The sequence below is a fragment of the Knufia obscura genome (assembly GCF_036327395.1).
Source record: "Knufia obscura strain CCFEE 5817 isolate CBS 148926 chromosome Unknown scaffold_6, whole genome shotgun sequence".
NCBI lineage: Eukaryota > Fungi > Ascomycota > Eurotiomycetes > Chaetothyriales > Trichomeriaceae > Knufia > Knufia obscura.
Window position 1 is genome coordinate 755471 of NW_027042692.1, and position 18821 is coordinate 774291.

The 18821-nt window shown below is 50.9% G+C and overlaps 9 protein-coding genes across 9 annotated transcripts; 8 read left to right on the forward strand and 1 right to left on the reverse strand.

The window, feature by feature from the left end:
* Nucleotides 1-1862: 1862 nt before the first annotated feature.
* PMZ80_005774 (uncharacterized protein) lies at nucleotides 1863-2186 on the forward strand (the record flags this gene model as incomplete). Its single annotated transcript, XM_064874191.1, has 1 exon — nucleotides 1863-2186. The coding sequence occupies one exon, from the start codon at nucleotides 1863-1865 to the stop codon at nucleotides 2184-2186; it is 324 nt and encodes a 107-aa protein (XP_064729913.1).
* Nucleotides 2187-4109: 1923 nt separating this feature from the next.
* PMZ80_005775 (uncharacterized protein) lies at nucleotides 4110-4868 on the forward strand (the record flags this gene model as incomplete). Its single annotated transcript, XM_064874192.1, has 1 exon — nucleotides 4110-4868. The coding sequence occupies one exon, from the start codon at nucleotides 4110-4112 to the stop codon at nucleotides 4866-4868; it is 759 nt and encodes a 252-aa protein (XP_064729914.1).
* Nucleotides 4869-5512: 644 nt separating this feature from the next.
* PMZ80_005776 (uncharacterized protein) lies at nucleotides 5513-5969 on the forward strand (the record flags this gene model as incomplete). Its single annotated transcript, XM_064874193.1, has 2 exons — nucleotides 5513-5590; nucleotides 5655-5969. The coding sequence occupies 2 exons, from the start codon at nucleotides 5513-5515 to the stop codon at nucleotides 5967-5969; spliced, it is 393 nt and encodes a 130-aa protein (XP_064729915.1).
* A 57-nt stretch (nucleotides 5970-6026) lies between these two features.
* Nucleotides 6027-8030, forward strand: PMZ80_005777 (uncharacterized protein; the record flags this gene model as incomplete). Its single annotated transcript, XM_064874194.1, has 2 exons — nucleotides 6027-6283; nucleotides 7340-8030. The coding sequence occupies 2 exons, from the start codon at nucleotides 6027-6029 to the stop codon at nucleotides 8028-8030; spliced, it is 948 nt and encodes a 315-aa protein (XP_064729916.1).
* A 713-nt stretch (nucleotides 8031-8743) lies between these two features.
* Nucleotides 8744-9510, forward strand: PMZ80_005778 (uncharacterized protein; the record flags this gene model as incomplete). The annotated part of the gene is made up of 3 exons (XM_064874195.1): nucleotides 8744-8828; nucleotides 8880-8894; nucleotides 8948-9510. The coding sequence occupies 3 exons, from the start codon at nucleotides 8744-8746 to the stop codon at nucleotides 9508-9510; spliced, it is 663 nt and encodes a 220-aa protein (XP_064729917.1).
* Nucleotides 9511-10190: 680 nt separating this feature from the next.
* PMZ80_005779 (uncharacterized protein) lies at nucleotides 10191-11423 on the forward strand (the record flags this gene model as incomplete). The annotated part of the gene is made up of 1 exon (XM_064874196.1): nucleotides 10191-11423. The coding sequence occupies one exon, from the start codon at nucleotides 10191-10193 to the stop codon at nucleotides 11421-11423; it is 1233 nt and encodes a 410-aa protein (XP_064729918.1).
* A 970-nt stretch (nucleotides 11424-12393) lies between these two features.
* On the forward strand, nucleotides 12394-14679 carry PMZ80_005780 (uncharacterized protein; the record flags this gene model as incomplete). Its single annotated transcript, XM_064874197.1, has 4 exons — nucleotides 12394-12406; nucleotides 12451-12478; nucleotides 12523-13322; nucleotides 13367-14679. The coding sequence occupies 4 exons, from the start codon at nucleotides 12394-12396 to the stop codon at nucleotides 14677-14679; spliced, it is 2154 nt and encodes a 717-aa protein (XP_064729919.1).
* A 982-nt stretch (nucleotides 14680-15661) lies between these two features.
* PMZ80_005781 (uncharacterized protein) lies at nucleotides 15662-16021 on the forward strand (the record flags this gene model as incomplete). Its single annotated transcript, XM_064874198.1, has 1 exon — nucleotides 15662-16021. One exon carries the CDS (start codon nucleotides 15662-15664, stop codon nucleotides 16019-16021), a length of 360 nt encoding a protein of 119 aa, XP_064729920.1.
* A 409-nt stretch (nucleotides 16022-16430) lies between these two features.
* PMZ80_005782 (uncharacterized protein) lies at nucleotides 16431-17322 on the reverse strand (the record flags this gene model as incomplete). The annotated part of the gene is made up of 4 exons (XM_064874199.1): nucleotides 16431-16469; nucleotides 16536-16718; nucleotides 16770-17183; nucleotides 17230-17322. The coding sequence occupies 4 exons, from the start codon at nucleotides 17320-17322 to the stop codon at nucleotides 16431-16433; spliced, it is 729 nt and encodes a 242-aa protein (XP_064729921.1).
* Between the last annotated feature and the right edge of the window lie 1499 nt (nucleotides 17323-18821).

Below are 18821 nucleotides of genomic sequence, written 5' to 3' on the forward strand. Positions count from 1 at the left end.
TTATTCGATCTGTTCTAATTTATCTTACTTGTGTTGGTCGGCACGAAGGACTTGAGTATAGCACATGATCGGGCAGACGAAGGAGATGATGGATTAGATTTCACTATTTTTGCTTGCCTATTTGGCTTTTGCGACATTCTACCCGTCGAGCTGTGTTTGGACGTGCACAGTCTTTGCAACATCGACTGCACCGTCTTGCGAAACACAAAACTGGCCATGCATGGGAACCACGGTTAGATCACAGGCTTTACAATGCCAGAAGTTATTCTATCCATACACAGCCGCAGCAACGCCAGTACAATCGTCACATTCTTAGCTTGAGGCAGCAGCAGGTCATCAGTGGTTCGCAGGCCAGCCTTTCTTGGGATACAACATACACAGAGCTGTTGGTTCAGCTTAGGACTCAGACCGAGTTGTTCGCTGGGTGATATCCCGAGACACACTTCGTTCTTATCATCGCTTCTCTGTACCAACCCCTACGTAAGCTACTTACTGCATAGTGTGCCAGATATGCGTTCCCCCCAAAACCTAACGTTGGACTATAGTCGAGCAGGTCAGACCGCCAGCTAGCCCTACCTTTATGCCAGATTGTATCAAAGCCATTGTTAGCAAGATACTGCGTCAAAATGGGCCCGATACGCTTCTACAAATCACCTCCGAACCGTATTCGAGTTGGTGTTCCTTCACCTCCCTAAGCTCACGCTTTCATTTAACTTCCGTGGGAGATGTCCTTACATCTGAGCTCATCGACAACGAGCAGAACATTCCTCGCAAGGTGCTCGATCTCTTGCGACACAAGATTCGTCACACTACAAATGCGGCAAACGCTGGGCGGCTGCCCAAGCACGATGCGGAGGCGGTCGTTGTCATCTTTCATGCTTTGCAATTTCTGCTCGACTGGGAGATCGGGAATGCGAGAAGCAACTCAGATTCCAGTGGAGCCTTTTCAAAGTGGAGGGTAAATGACTGTCTCGACCACGAGTTGTACCTAGAGAACCCGTATTGCTTGGACGTGTCAAGTATCAAGGGCACGGCGGGGTACTTCTGGGGAAGACGCCTGAACAGGTTTGTGAAGGCGTTCCTAAACATTTCCGAGTCACACACATCGAGTCATCCTTCGCGGCGATCATGCCCAGCGCTTCGACAACTACAGAACGAAGCTTCGATCTGACCATCTACACGAAACTACCACGACTCTGAGGTACAGCATATCTCCTCACTCGAAACAGCCCGAAGTGAAGAAGTTGTCGACGTTGGGAAGGAAGATACGATGGATGACATGTGCTCAGCAAGGGTGATATACCATGGCACAGCCCTCCAAAATATCGCTAGCATGTCAAAAATGGATTCAAGATGCCAGGCTTCGTCTTGGTGTACGGGCACGCAGCGAGTTCGCCAAGAATGGTATTGCCTTGGACCGTGGCATCTGTTTGTCTCAAGCTATACAACACTCAATGTCATTTAATGCTGGGGGCCGGCAGCCAACGCCTAATGGGGAATTACCAGCGATACGAGTCTCCTATGTGCAACTATCATGGGAAGGACGTTATCTGCTCGCACCCGCGCATCCATGGCCACCTTGTCGAGGATCACGACAGCCACTTCGATAGCGCTTGCGAATACATCGTGCACACCGAAGCTGGCATTCCACCTTGCTACGTCATCCACCTTGAGCTTGGCTGCGACGCAGCCAAAGCGGTAATTCGCGATGCACAAACTAGTCCATTCGGGTGCCGCAACCTAAGCAAGAAGGAAAAGACCCACCCTCGCCTACATCAAGAAGACCTTGCTCCAGGAGATGCCAAGAGAGTAGCGGGACGTGGAGCGCTGCCGGTTTGCAGTGGTCTCTCAACAGTTTCGGGATGGCAAGCGGTACCAATCTCATTATTGAAGAGATTGGAGATGTTCATGACGATGAAAAGGAATATGGACAGTGGCAGCAGGATCGTCATGGGTACACGAGAGAGGAGGCAGACGGAGGTGGTTTCTTTGGTGGTGAGGATGATGGACTTGCCGGCTTGTACTATGAGGAGTACGACAAGGATGGGAACAAAATTAGTGTCAAACGGGGAGACCCTCTCGATCAGTCCCAGGCTTCGAGGAGGAGGGCAGTCGAAAGCACAAATAGAGGAGAATATCGCTTTGCGCATACTTTGAGACTACAAACAATAGCAGATGAAGCATAGTATACGGGCCACAGATTATTTAACAGCGTGCGTGCGACTGCTCAGGCTTTGCACCACGGATATATGCTGCCCCAGGCATCAACACAGCTGCTTGGAGGGATGCCGCCTAAGCTTCCGCATCTGGCAGACGCGAACCATCTCTTCACCTCCAGCTTCTCTTTCTTCTTTCTTCTTTATGCCTCAATGTCAAAGTCGGTTTCGAGCAGCGGATCAATCGTGATCATGGCAACCGGAAGCTATGTCCTCCGTGCTGTGCTAGCCAGTGGCAGTCAGACTTCGATGTCAAGACCTCTGGCGGTGATCATTAGAGCCTACAGCACCTGAAGCTGCAGCAGCGAGTTTCTAGCCTCCAAGATGTTATACTCACAATTAGCTACTACTACAACGTGTCAGTAGCTGACTTTGTGGACTGTCGATTGCTAGACTAGGCTTCGCCACGGACTCGATGTTGATGGCACCTGACCAAATGTAGAGGAGCAAAGCAGCGCTCATCAGTGGTTTCATGGAGGCGGCACAAAAGCATACGATGCCGAAAGCGACTGCAAGCTTCTCCACCCTGCCCATATGGACGCGTTAACCCACTTCAATCTCCAGTTGCCCATAATCATACAGGCAGCAATAGAAGGCAGTCACAGACCTGTCTCACACACGGTGACATTCCGGAATCAAGAAGCTGCATATCTCCGATAACGAGGCGACCTTGGATACTGGATAATCAAAATCAAAGAAAGCCGGACGCCGACGGAAGCTGCGTTACGAACGCCCGAACCTCGTTTACCATCTGCCGCTCGATCCAGCGTTGATGGCCTGGCCCTGTGACAGATACTTTCCATCAATTATGCCAGATCTGTCTTCCGTCAACAAGCGGAAAACCAACAGACCCAAGAGACATTTCACAACGCCTCACAGTCTCTGGCATATTGTGAAGATCGAACCCTGAGCACTTTTGGCAGAGATCGAAAGACAGTGTTCTGGGTATGCTGTAGAAGGCAGCAATTGGTTTCGATGCAGATGTGCCGTTCCTCTAGCAGCCGTCACGAAGCTGTAACAATGCCTCGGGGGCATGGTTTGTGGACGTGCTTTTCGAGCCTACTCATCGTTCGAAAGGGCAGTGTCTCAAGTCTCAATATGCAACAGCGAGCTATGCGTCGTGGAGGAAGAGCTCTCTCGGTGGCAGGGGCCAGGAATTGAAGGCGGTACTGTGATATCAAGAGTCCGTGAGAGAAGTTGCAGTGATTGCTCCTCTGCCAACCTCCACAAGCAGAAATACAAGGAGCTCTTCGAAAAATGCATCGACATTGGTACGATGTTGCGCAGGCACAGTCAGGTATGTGACAGCTGCAAGCTAGAGGTTGGGGCGCCCCATGCCGAGCCCCTGTCACTTCTCGAACGGGCTGCCGACGAAGGCAGCTTATGAGTAATGACACATCTGTGCTCGAGACTCTCAAGCGAAACACCCCAACGTTTAAGCCTGTGTCGCCCATACTCATGGTGCAGCCAGCATCGATCCGGGTTGTCCTACCGAAGCAACAATCAAGCACTTGTCTCGTCGACCAAGCAGTCGTCCAGCACATCCTGTCAAATCTCATTTTCTGTCGTACGCGATTCACTCATATGAGCTTCACAAAAGACCAACGCGCCATGTCCAATCACCTGGACTCTCTAAGCAAGCTCCACCGCATTCAAGCTTTGTGATTGTCGCGTCCCAATCCGCAAATCGGCCTGCACGTGCGATTGTCACTCATTGGGTGTTGACACAATCAAGCACAATTATGTGTACAATACGCATTTCATCCGCATCTAGGTCGACTTCATCAGCTCACACCTACCCTGGTTTCGAGGATCGGAAGCGCCCTTTGTCCGCCAGCACGGATACCACCAGCCCGCATTCTTCGGCAATAATCCATCCATCTGTCAACTAGTATGAGTAACGCAGAACGCTCCGAATTTGCCCTAGACGAGGCTCGACGATCCCTTAGTTCGTCCACGCAGACGATTGTCGGAGGGACGACTGGAGTTCCGCAGCTTCCAGGGCCGCCCATAGAAGGTGTCAATCACGAAGTACCCTTCAATCCTCTCAACCATGTGATCCCAGAACAGGCTGTACAAGCGTCTTTGTACGCTCACTCCGTGCTTTCCAGTATCTACACGCTTTCAGACTTTGGCATTGATGCATCGAAGGCGGTCTTCAGCAACGATCTCGCTGACGCTTCTGCGACGGTTGGCTTCAGGGATCCTGCCTGCACTGCCTCGAACGCCAGCCAGGTCCAGTCCACAGCTCACTTAATACCTACATACGGCCAAACGCACCAACAGCAGGAATCGTTCACACACCCAAGAGGCAGAGGCCCTCGGCGGACCACTGAATCGCCAACTCCTCAACCCCGTCCTGTGAAGCGACCCCGTCTGTCAAGTCACACGGCTACGCCAGGCGCAGCTGCAAACAACGACACTAATGCTGAACAAGAAGAAGAAAGCGTCGAAGATTCTCCTGACGAAGGACCACTACGGCATAATTGTGGTGAACCAGGTTGTGGAGGTTACCGCTCGGCGGAAGGGCCGAATTGGTTGCAGTCAATTAGAGCGCATTACAGGAAGGGCCATCCGAAAGTCAAGTTTGATTCAAGCAAACTGATTGCCACCAGAGGCAAGCGGTTGTGCAGAGCAATGTCTCCTATTTGAGGCTTGAACAGGCCGCTCCTACTCCATAAATAGAACGTACGAGCATCTCTGTGAGGTGACGATGCATGAGGAGGCAATCGCTGGACCAGACGTGAGACATACTGCATGGTGGAGAACAGGAAAGCAATTACGGACGGCAAAACGTGTTGCAAGACATCGCAAAAAACATAGCACCCTACTCAACTCATACAACAACAAGCAGCACATTAATTCCGACATCGCCAGCAAAGTTGTGGCCACATTAGCTACAGCCATGCCCTGAAGCTGCTCGCTCGTCATAGTTTCCCAGTACACCTTTCGGCTCTATCAATCTACCAGAAGTGCGACCGAATGCTCGCGCAGTGGGTGATAATGCCAGTCTTTCACAGCACCCGATAGCGAAGAAACACACGGGTAGTAGCGGCTCTCGACCTCATCACAATGGGCCACTTGCACTTCGTTGAGCCGGCAGCGCTTTCTCCAGGTCAACATCGCAGCGTTCCTACCGCCAAACCCTCTCGTTCTCACGAAGGCAGTCAATCTGCTCAGGAATATGGTCGGGTCCCTACCAACTCCCAGAAGTCAGCCGTGCGTTCACATCTACAAACATTTCACAAGATCACTCATTCAGAGGAATACAAATATTAGTGGCGACGTCCTAGAAGATGGCGGACGAGCAGTCGAAGCCTGCCACCGAGTTTCAGGAGGGAAACCAAGAAGAGGTACATGATACAAGAGCTGAGGTACGTTTCCACATTGTCCCTTTATCTGCGAACCAGTGCGGTACTGATGGGCGTTGAATCGCAGACTCAAGCAAAAGAAGAAAGAACTGCAGCTGCACAGGTTTCAACCGCAAGTGAGGCCCAACACGCCTATGGACTGAGCGCAAGCCTGGACACAGCAGAAGATGATTTCATTGGAGACTCCAACTCAAACTCAGAGGAGGGTGAAGAAGACTCGAACGAAGAACCCGAGTTCCTAGCTCAAGTCCCGAACACTGGCACGCTCGTGATCAGAGTCCCCGCTCACCCGACGCTTCTTGACGCCGATATCGAGAACGAGACAGAGCAAATGAAAGACGAGGCCGAGATGGTGAACGGTCAAATTGCAGGAGTCATGTAACAGATCCGTCAAAAGCTCGATCATACGGCAGGTCAGCTGGAACAGACGAGGCGAGACATGCGCAAGCAGTGTATCGATAATCTCAAAGCATCTACTGAGCGCATTGCTGGCACAGACTTTCCATTCGACATGAATAAGCTCTATCCGCAGACCAGCTTGACCAGTTCTCTCTACGAGATGTTCTATCTAGTGACTATGGAGCAACACCTCCCAGGTGAAGGAGTCGAATTTGATGTTGAGGATCCTGAGAAGGTTGAATGCTGCTGCGCTTGGCAAGCTGTGAAGGAGGTGTTGAAGGTGGTCAATAACATACGGTACGCGGTTGTAACGCGTCTTGAGTCGCTCAATCAATCCTGAGATAGGTTGCGGGTGCGTGAAGTCGCGATTGGCAGCAACAAGAACGATGATCAGAGGCTGAGAAGACTTTGGCTTCAGCGTCGATGAAAAAATAGGATTTGAGGATTTGCGACAGCCGAGTCAGAGGCTACCAAGGAAGTACTAATGCTCCAACACGTTCCAGTAGCATTTGGCAGAAGTGATCGCAGCAGTGGCGGACACCAGCTTCGATGCTCTCCAAAGACTTGACGGAGGGTCTCGAAAGGGTCTAAAAAAACGCACATGCAAGGCAACATTTTCCACCATTTTGAGCACGAGGATACCTCTTGAGTTCAGTGAACAGCGTGGGAGGGCTAATGCAGGGTCACGGCATGCAAGATGCCAATACGGTCGGTCACCGAGAAGTGTAACACTATTCGCCTGCGATAGATCGCCTCGCTTCAAGCCCGCCTCGTCTTTCACAATAGCACTTTGGAAGACAATCGGACCATGCACTCTCTCTTCATTACACGCAAACCCACTAGAAAGCGCTCAACGCCGGACGATGAATGAGCTGTGCAAAATGGCTAGGAGTCTGTTCAGTCAATAGCCTACAGTACGAATGTGTCGACTCAAGGCGTCTTGCACTCCAGTAGCTGGATCAACAAGCGTGGACGGTGGTCGACTTTTGTCTCTTCTCTATGTCGATTTTCGGAACTCCTCTGAAATCGATACCATCCAAGCCTCGCCTCGATTGATATCGATAGATCTTCAAGCTCGATCACTCCAAAGGTACTACCTCAACGCAGACGTGGCAACGGTGCACGTCTAACAATCCCTGTCCAAAGACCAGGTGCACTAAGACTCGTCCAGACCGAGCTCGCCAGCAATCGGAGTTATAGGCGAAGTCAGTATACAGGCTAGCATTGTGGCTCATCAAGACTTACTGAATGACAGACTAGGCTCGCGTAAAGGCTTTCTCCGGGAACATCTACCCGTGCCAACTCAAAATATACATATCGACGTTACGCACAGACTCAAGATGTCTGTTTCAGACGGCAACGTAAGTTGAGCAATGGTTACGTTTTCGCCCAGGTGGATGGCACCACTCCGGCACCGCTGACAGAAAACTCGCAGGATGATCAGTCAGCCGTTGCGCAAACAACGGCCGAACTAAGCGTCATACAGGATCCTGAGCAGTCAAGCATCAAGTCAGACAAGAGCAACCTCAATGTAAAGTTCGAACCAATAGCTGGGACAGGGACTCCATTATTCGATGTCTCCACATACGAAGAAGAAACTGCAGACGACCTGGAGGAGATGGTTGAACAAAGCAAGGAGGATTGCATGAATGTCTTGGCAGCTGCCATGAAAGCAGTACGAGACAAGGGAGATAAGTTAGGCTATGACGAGAAGGGCCACAAGGAGGAGATGGAGAAGGTCTACAATTATGCCGTTGTGGGCCTCGCCGAAGAACTGATCAACGCTACTGGTCACAAGCTCGTCTTCGAAGTTGAGCGATTGGCTGCTCTATCTAACCCTATCAACGCATTCCACGAGATGATCACTCAAGTTCTCACAACGCAATACGTCCCGACCTCCGGTGTCAGTGAGAGCGGCTATGACAAGACATACATCGAATTGTGCTGCTCCGTCAAAGCAGCGGAGGAGATCATGGAGTATGTTCAGAGATTCAAAGACGACATGGTTCAACAATGCGAGGATGTGCAAGACCAGCTGAGTTGACCACTGACTTGGGTTACGACGAGTTATTCTGCACGAAGCGCGTGGTCGACTCCAAGAATCACTACACTCACGAGCCGGAAGACCTGACTTTAAGGTCGCACGATCTATTTCGAATTGAGCATCGAACCAAGCATAACGGGTCGCTGAACACGGAGCAGATCGCGCTGCTACGTTGGACGTAATCAGTAAGGGCGGAGCATCGAGTTGCAATCTGAGCGGGGAAGGATGAGATCGGGCGCGCAAGGACAGGTGCAACGCTACATTACCATCTAAAGGGCGTAATTGAGTATCTGCAAGCAATCAATACAGTATCGCGGCACCAACAGTACTACAAGCCACTCCAATATTACGATTTTGAGGGACAGCAGCTTAGCTAGAACGAGCTCAAGAGAAGGCGACACCGGTGTCAGTTCGGTGCTCACTAAAGCCTCGAGTCATGGCCAATAGCTGTTACTTCATCAGGCATTCAAGGTGCAAGTGAACAACGGGGTCTCTTCTCATATTCAGAGCTGGGAAGAGTGTTCAATCATAAAAGATAGTGACCCCACCATTGATACTTCACAGTCCATCTGGACGACTCCAACATCTCAAGCCTCGTAAGCATATCGCCCACCATACGATCCTCTCACCACAAGCACGTCCTGTATTCGATCTTCCCGATCCACAACAGATCTATACATATCCTATCAAACAGAATTCGAGGAGATCCAAACATGTCTCACCCGAATGCGCACAACAGTGGCACTGCGCAAGGAGCAGAGGTCAATGCTTCGATGTCATCAGCAGCTGAAACACCAGGTACGAACTCAAGCTCATGCAATGCGAGAACGACTAACTGATGACTTGCAGATGAAAGTCTTTCAAGTAAGAAACCTGTTGCGTACATGACGCATGATATGATGCTGACCATACTGCAGGCCAAGCCGCCGATACCAGCGTGCTCGATCTCAGTGGAGAGCAGCAAGCTACGAGTTCTGAGCCGATGCTTGATCAAATTGAGCAGACAGGTCCGCTATTCTGTAGGGTGCCAGACTATAATCTATCCCACAACGCCCTCGAAGCAATGACTCAGGCGAAGCTCAGTGACTGCAAACCATACGTGCGAGCTATCAGTGCTGCTTTGGCCAGCATTTCTCAAAAGCAGGGTCATACTGGCGATGCGATCGGCGCTTACCGACGAAACACCATCGGTGGCAACCTTTACGCACTCAAAGTAACCATTCATGGCAAGACACAGACAGATGACAGCAAGGTCCTTATCGATGTCGACTTGAACATGCAGTATGACCTTGCTTTGGCAGCCAATGAAGCCTTCAAAGCCATCCTGCGGTATCAGTACATGCCTAGAGACAACCTTCCGATTCTTCCTCAGTATTTCACCAAGGCTGAGAAGTGTTGCGCTACGAAGGCGGCTGATTTGACGTTGGAGTGGGTGCAGATGTTTCGCGGCAGTGTTGAGGAGAGACTCCAGGCTCTATGAGCCGCACGTCAACCACGACTGGTACTTCAGCAATAGCGTCGACGAAATTCCTGCTACGTCCCGGAGTGTCTTGAATGCAATCAACATCCGAGGATGAAGATGAGGATGCAATGTAGTATTGAGCGCGAAGTCTCTCTGCGCTTTTGCGAACTATGAATGTTATGCGAAGCTCATATGTTTGCAACGAAAATCCGTTACAGTCACCCACTATAGCATCATAAGCATAGACGACTGGTTTAGGGGACAGTAGCAGCGGGCACCATTGAAGAACTTCGGTCGATCTTTCAGATCATACTCGTAGTCGAAACTGCAGGAGTGCAAGTCTGCTTTCAATCTCAAGCTTCACTACCATCAAACACATGAAAAATGCAATACCAAACACCCTTACTGCAACAAACGAAGAACCATATTCTGCCACAAGTTAAAAACTGCGCAAGGATTTCTGGTCGACTTGACTCAGACGACCATCGAAAGCCCTCTCGAGTCGACAATCCTCTCTCTCAAATCCAGAGCTGACGCTACTGAAATATCGATCAGTTGTACCTCGAAATATAATTATGGAAAGCCAGTCCAGTTCAGTCACAAGTGCCGATCAGCCGACGACTATCTCAGGCGGAAATCAAGGCCTTCATTGCCAAAACAGAACACAACCGGCACAGCAAGAAACGGTTCCAGACACGATGGATGAGGACCCTGTGACCATACCCTTGTCTTCCCTAGAGCTTGCGCAGAGGAGCGACGCTTCTGCGATGCTTCTCAAACCACAATTCGACAAAGGCACTCCCTTCTGCCCCGTCCCACTGGTCGCTGTCAGCGACGAGTTAGAAGATCATATCCAAGACACCCTCAACGTCAGCAGGTCCTCAATGAGCGTCGTCAACATCAACCTGGGATTACTACATCAGATTCAAGGCCGAGGCCCCGAAGAGTCACTTGAGCAGCGACTGAGCTTCGTTCGCATGAATCTCAACATTGTCAAAGCCACGATTCAGAACAAGACTGACATCGACCAAGACGAATTGCCGATAGACATCATTACGCTGCTGGAGAGTGACCCTGTAGGCGCCTGCAACGATGCCTATTGGACCATTCTCAAGTATCAGTATGTATCTGAAGAGCCTGCCGAGGAAGGTCCGTCTAGGAGGAGCATACAGAAATCTTGCGCACGACAAGCTGCGATCGAGACGCTAAAATGGGTGGTCAAGATGAACGAGATCGTCGTGCACAAGATCCAAAAAGCAAAGGAGAGCCGAAGCGCTACCATGTCAACAGAAGCCACCACTATCTCTGACAAGCAGCAGACCGTGGTTACAACAACTAAAGTAATTGTCACCCAAAGTGACGGAGCAGTGAACGAAGGTCGAGTGAGCAGAGAAGTTGATGAAACAAAGGTTGGGCACGAGGATAGGAACGAAGAGAAAACTAAGGACGAGAAAGCAACTAAGGACGGAGACGAGTTTGAGGGCGGAGAAGAAACTCAGCACGAGGAAGTGGGTGTTGGCGACGAAGGAGTTGTTCGTGGATACGAGACAGAGGAAGTAGGAGATGACTGGGAAAGAGGCCATCGAAATCATGGACAAGAAGGAACGACGATCAAGGCTGAGACACGGGAGTCAGTCATTGCGACCGAGCAAACGGACTTGAAGCAAATCCCTTCTCGCGAGCTCGAGTCGGAACGCGAGTACCGGTTGATTCGATTAGCTGGACACCGACGTCACGCACTTGAGGTTGAGGCGAAGATCAGAGAACTAAAACTCGAACAGGAGCAGATTGAGACTGAACGTATCAGCGACAGAAATACCGTGACAAGCATCACAGCCGAACTTGAGAGGCGTCGATCTGGGAAAGCCAAGTCTAGCGGACCTCCTTCCACCCCGGGTCGGAAGAAGACTATACACTATATTCACAACTAGAGTATAGCATCTTCAACTTGGATATTTCTGCATGATAGCCCCTGGTATGAATGCTTGCGAATGCGGCATGTTGATGAGGGTTACGCGGCTCCAAGGATGCGCCCAGCTGATGGCAGGTGCACAGGATCACACATGTCGAGCCCCCAGTAACATGGCGACCAAGAATATTGTTCACCACTTTAATGAGGACGCAAAGTTTCTTTTTGAGAAGTTTTCAAGGTCGAGAGAATGTGCTTTTGTTCATATGGTCAGATAGAGGATGGCCGAACAGTGTTCGTGAGGCGTGTAAAATAGTCTACGCTCTGCCATTGCATCACCTATGTCTGCAATATCGTCATGGATGGCTGCTCCTGCTTAGACCGGCTCGACACTTGTGACAGCAACGGTACTACTCTCGGGGGCAGTTCAGAGCAAAGAACACAACTTCGTCGCAGCAAGAACCTCGTGGGGCATGGCTGCCGGCGTTGTTGCTGCCCCACAAGACCAAGACTGGAGGATTAGGCTTTCCCATTAAGCTTAAATTGCAGTTTCCTTGGCATCATACGTCGCTTGTTTACGATCGCTCTTCCTCCCTTCCTGCTCTTCAAGGTTGCCATCTTCGGCTTCTTTTCATTGCTACGCTCATACGTTATTCTTTGACCTCTTTTACGTCGACATTATTAGGCCCAACGTGACTACGACTGTAAGCAGCATGCATCACAAACCCTACGCGTGACCCGAAGGGAAGAGCTTCCGCTCTTTCTGGAATGCGTTGCTGATCGTAATGACGACCTTACGCGAAGCTTCAAATATGTTGACAGCACGGTACAAGAAATATATCCAGCCTCGTGTATCGAAAGTATCGTTCATAACTCTACATTATGCATATTTCATTATTACCTGCCTCGTGGCATCTGTTGTCTTCTATGGCTCGTCGACGCCGGCTCAAAGTGTACGATACATAGATTCGGTATTCCTCGTGGTATCAGCCATGACAGAAGCCGGTCAGTGTACCCCTAAAGTGTTGGACCTATGCTGACTATGGCAGGTCTGAATACCGTCAATCTCTCCCAATTGTATGATTCCATACCCAGGGATATTCGCACGCTAACGGCAGCAGAAACACTTGGCAGCAGACAATCCTTTTCATCCTCATCATAATCGGGTCGGCAATATTCGTGTCTAGCGGCGTCATTCATGTCCGCAAGAGGGCATTCGAGCAAAAGCTCCAGGACCTGGCTGACCGTCGCCAGAAACGTCTACTACGGCCAATGTCATTGACGTTCACTTCGACGAAGCCTCGCCTTGATCGTGCAGATGATACAAGAGCTGAAGCGATCGCTTCTGGAGCCGTTCGAGGCAGTGCTATTAGGGACTGGGACGAAGGACGTAGCTCCATCCCGCAGACTGATCGTCCTCAACTTGCACACCGAGCATCCTCGGACAAGGATAGCGATACTAATGAGGCCGGCGTGCCCAGCTCGAAAAGGCGCATTCAGTTTGCTGATAACGTCCGTCAACCTGCTGTCGATGTCAGAGACACTGCTAGCCGTCCGCGCCGCGACAGCTTGAGCCGAGTCTTCTCGAATACTGGGGTCGGGGCACACAGCGCCTATTTTCACCCAAGAAACGCTGCGCATGTTCATGCAGCAAAACGTATACACTCCAGCCCCGACCAAGCAGATTTCAACTCGAAACGTCACAAGTATCTCGATACTGTCAACGGCTACATAGGCCGTAACAGTCAGTTCCATCATCTCACCGACGAAGAAAGGCGCAAGTTGGGCGGTATTGAGTACGATGCTCTTTGTCTCTTATCTTGGGTGGTGCCGATATACTTTGTCTTGTTTCAGCTGGTCGGTGCCCTCGGTTGTGGTACATGGATGGCCATAAATATACCAGACGTAGCACGAGAAAATGGTAGGTATGCAGTGTCTCGCCATGTCAGTGCTAACATCACGAAGGTCTTAATCCATTCTGGGTCGGTGCCTTCTTCGCGGTCTCGGCATTCAACAACTCAGGCATGGCATTGCTTGACGCTAACGCGACAGCTCTTCAGACCAGCTATTACATGCTCTTGACATTGAGCTTGCTTATCCTCGCCGGCAACACCTGTTTCCCACCATTCCTGCGCCTGATTTTGTGGACTATGAAGAAATGTATACGCCACAATGCGCAGTCTGAGAAGTGGCAGAAACGACGACAAGTGCTTGCCTTCATACTCGATCATCCAAGAAGAGTCTACACGAACTTGTTTCCAGCAGCGCCAACCTGGTGGCTGGTTTCATCACTGGTTCTTTTGAATGGCATTGACTGGGTAGCGTTCGAGATTCTCAACCTAGGAAACCCTGTTGTCGAATCGATCCCACCTAAGTTTCGTGTATTGGACGGACTCTTCCAGGCTTTTGCTGTACGAGCTGGCGGTTTCTATGTCGTGGCAATCTCCGGTCTCTACCCGGGCACTCTTGTCCTTTACGTCCTGATGATGTACCTTTCGGCCTTCCCAGTCACTATGACGATCCGCAACACCAACGTCTACGAGGAACGCTCGTTGGCCATCTTCGCCGACGACCCAGTCGAGCCGGCTGAGAAAGATCAACGCCATAGCTCGAATGGCATGACACCTCTTGGTCTGGTCCGCTCGTTCACCACCGGTAACGACCAGAATGCACCACGAAGGACCAATACAGCTACATCGACATGGTCTCGTCCAGATTTCATCCGACAACAGCTTCGCTCGCAACTCGGTCACGATCTCTGGCTAGTCAGTCTAGCTGTACTCTTCATCACAATCATCGAAACCTCGTCTTTCAAAAGCAACCCAGTAGTCTTCAGCACTTTCAACATCCTCTTCGAAATTGTTTCTGCGTATGGCACTGTCGGCATAAGCGTCGGAGTACCATGGAACGCATATTCATTTTGTGGTGCATGGCATACCGGCTCAAAATTGATACTGTGTGCTGTCATGTTGCGTGGTAGACATCGAGGACTCCCAGTTGCGATCGATCGGGCCATTTTACTGCCAGACGAAAGTCTAGCTTGGGCGGAAGAAGAAGACGCTGTCAGAAGAGAGTGGAAAGCCAAGGGTGTGGCCATGAGGCAGGGCATACCGTTAGAAAACATGGAGCAGGCAAATGGTGCACCTGGTCTTCGGAGGAGACGCACGGAGACAGACGGCGATATTGAGGTACGCAAGGACGATGGCGGTGGTGACGATGATGTGAGATGGCAGAACAGTACTGCTGATGATGAGAAGAGAGGGGACGATAGAGTTTGATAGAGACTCAAAGCATCAAGATGATGAAGTAGGCCAACGACTCAATTTATCAATATATCAGTCGTCGAGCCCAGCAACTCTAGACTTTCGGAACCGTACACAGATTGCACAAGTTATCCAATGTGCTTTTCACAACAGCGTCCCCAGTGGCTCGTTACAAATCTTGCACCGCAGGTGCACATCAGGCAGGCTCGTTAGGGGCACTTCACCCTGAAGCATATACCACTCCGGGCATATACACAGCCCGGAGATGAGCGTATTCTGCTTGTACTATCTATGGTCAGCCTTAACAACTAGGACTACCCTCACGCCGACTGCTTCCAGGTTAGCATGTGGTAAGCCGAGGCCATCATCAGATGTACATTAGACACCTTTTCGACTGGTTTAGACGCTTTCGGCATTTACCAATGTGGCAAGCCCGTGCCGTGAATAAATTGCCGGGTAGTTGAAACTACATACATTAAGGTCCGCGAGCGCCTAAGCTTTGAGCATCGTAGGCGCGTACGGAGCTCAAGCTTAGCCTCGGTGATGTCCGTGACACCCTATCTCAAGGTGGGCGAAATCGGCCATTTATTCACGTTACGGGCCTTGGTGGTCTCACGTCTCAAAGGCTCTAGTCGGCCTGAAGGAATTATGTTTACCAACTGCTCGTCGATGAGTAACATGACTGATATCTCTGCTTTTCCTTTGTTCCAGATCTCTCGAAATAGCGTGTCTCAAAGGACGACTTACTTAGTCCCAAAGAACTCGAAACATTGTCTTGAACCTTGTTTCTCCCATTTCTTTGTTTCGAAATAGCTATTGGATACCGCCACTAGCATAATGGTTTGCATATACGGTATACACTCCATACCTCCTACCCCCATTCAAGCCTGTGTACATAGCCGTTTCCGCGAATTTACCTTCGTCCGCACATTTCTAGTCGGATATACGATCCTGCGGGCCCAACCTTTACAAACAGCACCAAGCATTAGATCCCACCATGACCTCTCAACTCCAACCCACCACACCCTCAGCAGCCCACTTCACAGCAACCCTCCGCTCCCGCTACACCCGCCTCGCATCCGACATCGCGCTCTTCAAAGACCCCTTCTACACCGGCAGCTTTCCAAACATTTACAATCCCGTCGATCCCAGGGGTGTGATTCGCGGACAAGTCGAGGACAGAATACTGCTGTTCCTCGATACCACATATGGCGCTTATCTCGATTCGTATTATGGGATGTATGAGCTGGTGGTGACGGGGAATATGGATGTGACTGGGCGGGTGGTGGTAGCGTGGATGGAGACGAAGCATCAGTTTGAGGATATTGCTAGTCAGAGTAGCTTTTATTATGTTTGATGAGAGTTGTATACGATTTCTGATTGTTCATGTTTGAAGTTGATGAGTGATGTTGTGTAGCTACAATGGTCCACATATGATCTTCGCATTCTGGCAGTCCTGCACAAGTCGTGAGGCTTCGAGATTCAAGAGAGGGCCATGAGTCTTGAGAGTCCCACGGCAGCTCTGCTAGCTTCGTTCCGCTTGCTCTTGACGATTGCTTGCCTTCGTATGCATTGGAGCAGAACAGCCAGAACGTGTGTAGAGAAGCCTATGCATAGCCTTCGGGAGGTGAGACTCTTGGCAGCTAGAGAGGAGGTAGCACCTGTAACGAGGAGCTCGGCAGCAGTAGAAAGGAGTCGTTGATTCGTACCTCGCATTTGACGTCTGGTGTTCGATCTGCTTCGGAAGCGTCCGCCGCAGGAGGTCATCAACCAACGGATGGCATGAATCCTGGAAGGGCAAACATCTGTAGAAATCAGCTATCATGGCATGAAATCGGTGGCAAGCCTCGTTCCAGATTGCATGTACTGACCTCGAAAATGCCTTCAGAACTGCATCCCCAGCCTCTTTCGCCCTCCACTCGATTATCCATACGACGACCACTAATCATACCAACAACACAGCCGTTCTCACCGTTGACCAAAGGACCACCAGATGAGCCTGAAGTCGGGAGGATGGATGTCAAGATATGGGGCAGTACGCTTGAGATGCCAGCCTGAAGTAAGTCAGTCAGCATGCAATGATCGTGAGCAGCATCAGGACTAACCTCGAGTTCCAGCCCAGTGTAGCTGCGGTAGCCTAGCATGACTCCACTTCCCCATCTTCTCCAGGCATGACTGTCCAGCCATTCTATTGGCATTTCGACCTCGTCCGCGTCGTCTCTGCGCTGCACAAACTTGGTTCGAGCAATGGAGTGCTGGACAGCGGGCGGCTTGGGAGACCCAAAGAGGTGCGTGAGAACGGGTGTATCCGTATAGACTGGAAATGGGGTCAGTGGCAGAGGACGTAGGCGCCGAGATGGAATAGTAGGCTGAGTTTCCAGAACAATGACATCGGACCGAGGAGCCGAAGATAGGAGCTTGGTCACAACTCGCGGCGGTCCGGATGAGGGAAGGATGAAGGAGAAGGAAGGAGTTGCAGTCTCTCCTGCTGCACTATCGCGCTTCACGTGCCTATAGATCTGGATCGCGCTAAGCACCGGCACAATCAGAAGATTACCGACTTACCTCCTCGAGTGTATGAGCACACGTAACGACGGTGTCTCCCTGCTGGTGGTTGCTTAGGCTGGCATTGACCACGAAGCCAGAGCAGACGGTCATCTTGGTAAGTGCTTGTCTGGCTTGATCGAATTGGGCATGAATCACTAGGACAAGGCCGTCACCTTCCTGCTCGTCCACGTTGTTGCTGGCTTTGTGCAGCACTTCAGCGCGTCTCGAAGATGGTAGCTTCTCCTCGTATGGCACAACCCTGTCGATTATAGTTCCTGCCTTGTGCCGATACTGGCCATGTAGGTCATGAACGGACACATGACCCCGGTTGTAGAGGCTTTGGGCGAGATGCTTGATGTGCAGATCAAGCACATCGTCATCGGAATCCGTTGCATGCACAGCCTCGCGATGATGTTGTGCAGAGGCACAGGCAAAAGGTCTGCTGTTAGACCGGTGGCCTCGACTAGAGATCACCTCGATGCGCTGCTGCCGTCGAAACACGCGACAAGTTGCATTCAGGCAAGTGCGACCGAACATAGCATTGCCGCAGGAATGGCTGACGGCGAATGCTCGTGCCAACGGTCCCCTCTGCGTACACCCAAACTGCTCGATAACGCCTAGCCTGAACACTCCTGGACCGGCAGGAGGTCGTCAACGTCCGCGCTGAGGTCGTCCTTGCGGAACGGGTTTCTGGCATTATGACGTCATTTACGGCTGACCTTCTGTGTCCGAAAGACAACCAAGAACAACTTTCCTCGACATCAATTTCTCCTCCAGCAATGTCCTTTGTCATGATTTCGTTCTTGTTCGTCCTCAGCCCGAGTCCTTGCGGCATTGTGCTTGAATGAAGCATTTCGTGCACGTCTCCTGTCATGCTTTCAAGTAGGGGCATGGTGACAAGTGTAGGCCAGAAAGTGTCGCTACTATAGTGTGTAGAGTGGTCTAGCATGCATGTATTGCGGTCAAACCTCTTCAGCTCTGTCGCGTGGCTCTCCCCCAGGCACATGCCACTGGCATGCTTTCCGAGGAAAAGGAAAAGGAAAGACATAGGTAAGGAGGGTGAGGAGGGAGGTTGGAGGGGAGGGGAATACCTGGCGCAATGGGCTGCTTCGGTCTGCTGTGGTGGGCGCTCTGGGCAACTGAACTCGACTTGCCGGCCGGCCTGTGTGTTAGCAAGGTAACGAGGTATCTGTCCTTCATTGTTGGCAGTTTGTCTGTTGCTGTTGGTTGTTAGGCTGTGTGGGCTCAAGCACTTTGTCTGAATTGTTAGTTGAGCTGTCTGGTCGTCAGCAGTGCCAAGAATCTTGTGCTTGAAAAGACCACAGGAATAGGAACCACAAAGGTAAGGACCACAAAAGAGAAGGGGCGGGGCTTACAAGCCATGGTTCCAGATGTGGGCCAGTTTGCCTTGTGTGATTCTGATGGCCGCCACAGTACGGATCTACCGCATAAAGCGCCCCGATTTCCGCATGTAACGTTGAAACCTATCATTCATCACAGTCGACTAAACGCCACACCCTTTCCCATGGCAGGAGAACAAATTTATGAGTCAGGGTTCAACAAATGCGAACAAATGCGACTTTGCGAAGTGCGCAGATCCCAGCATCGCA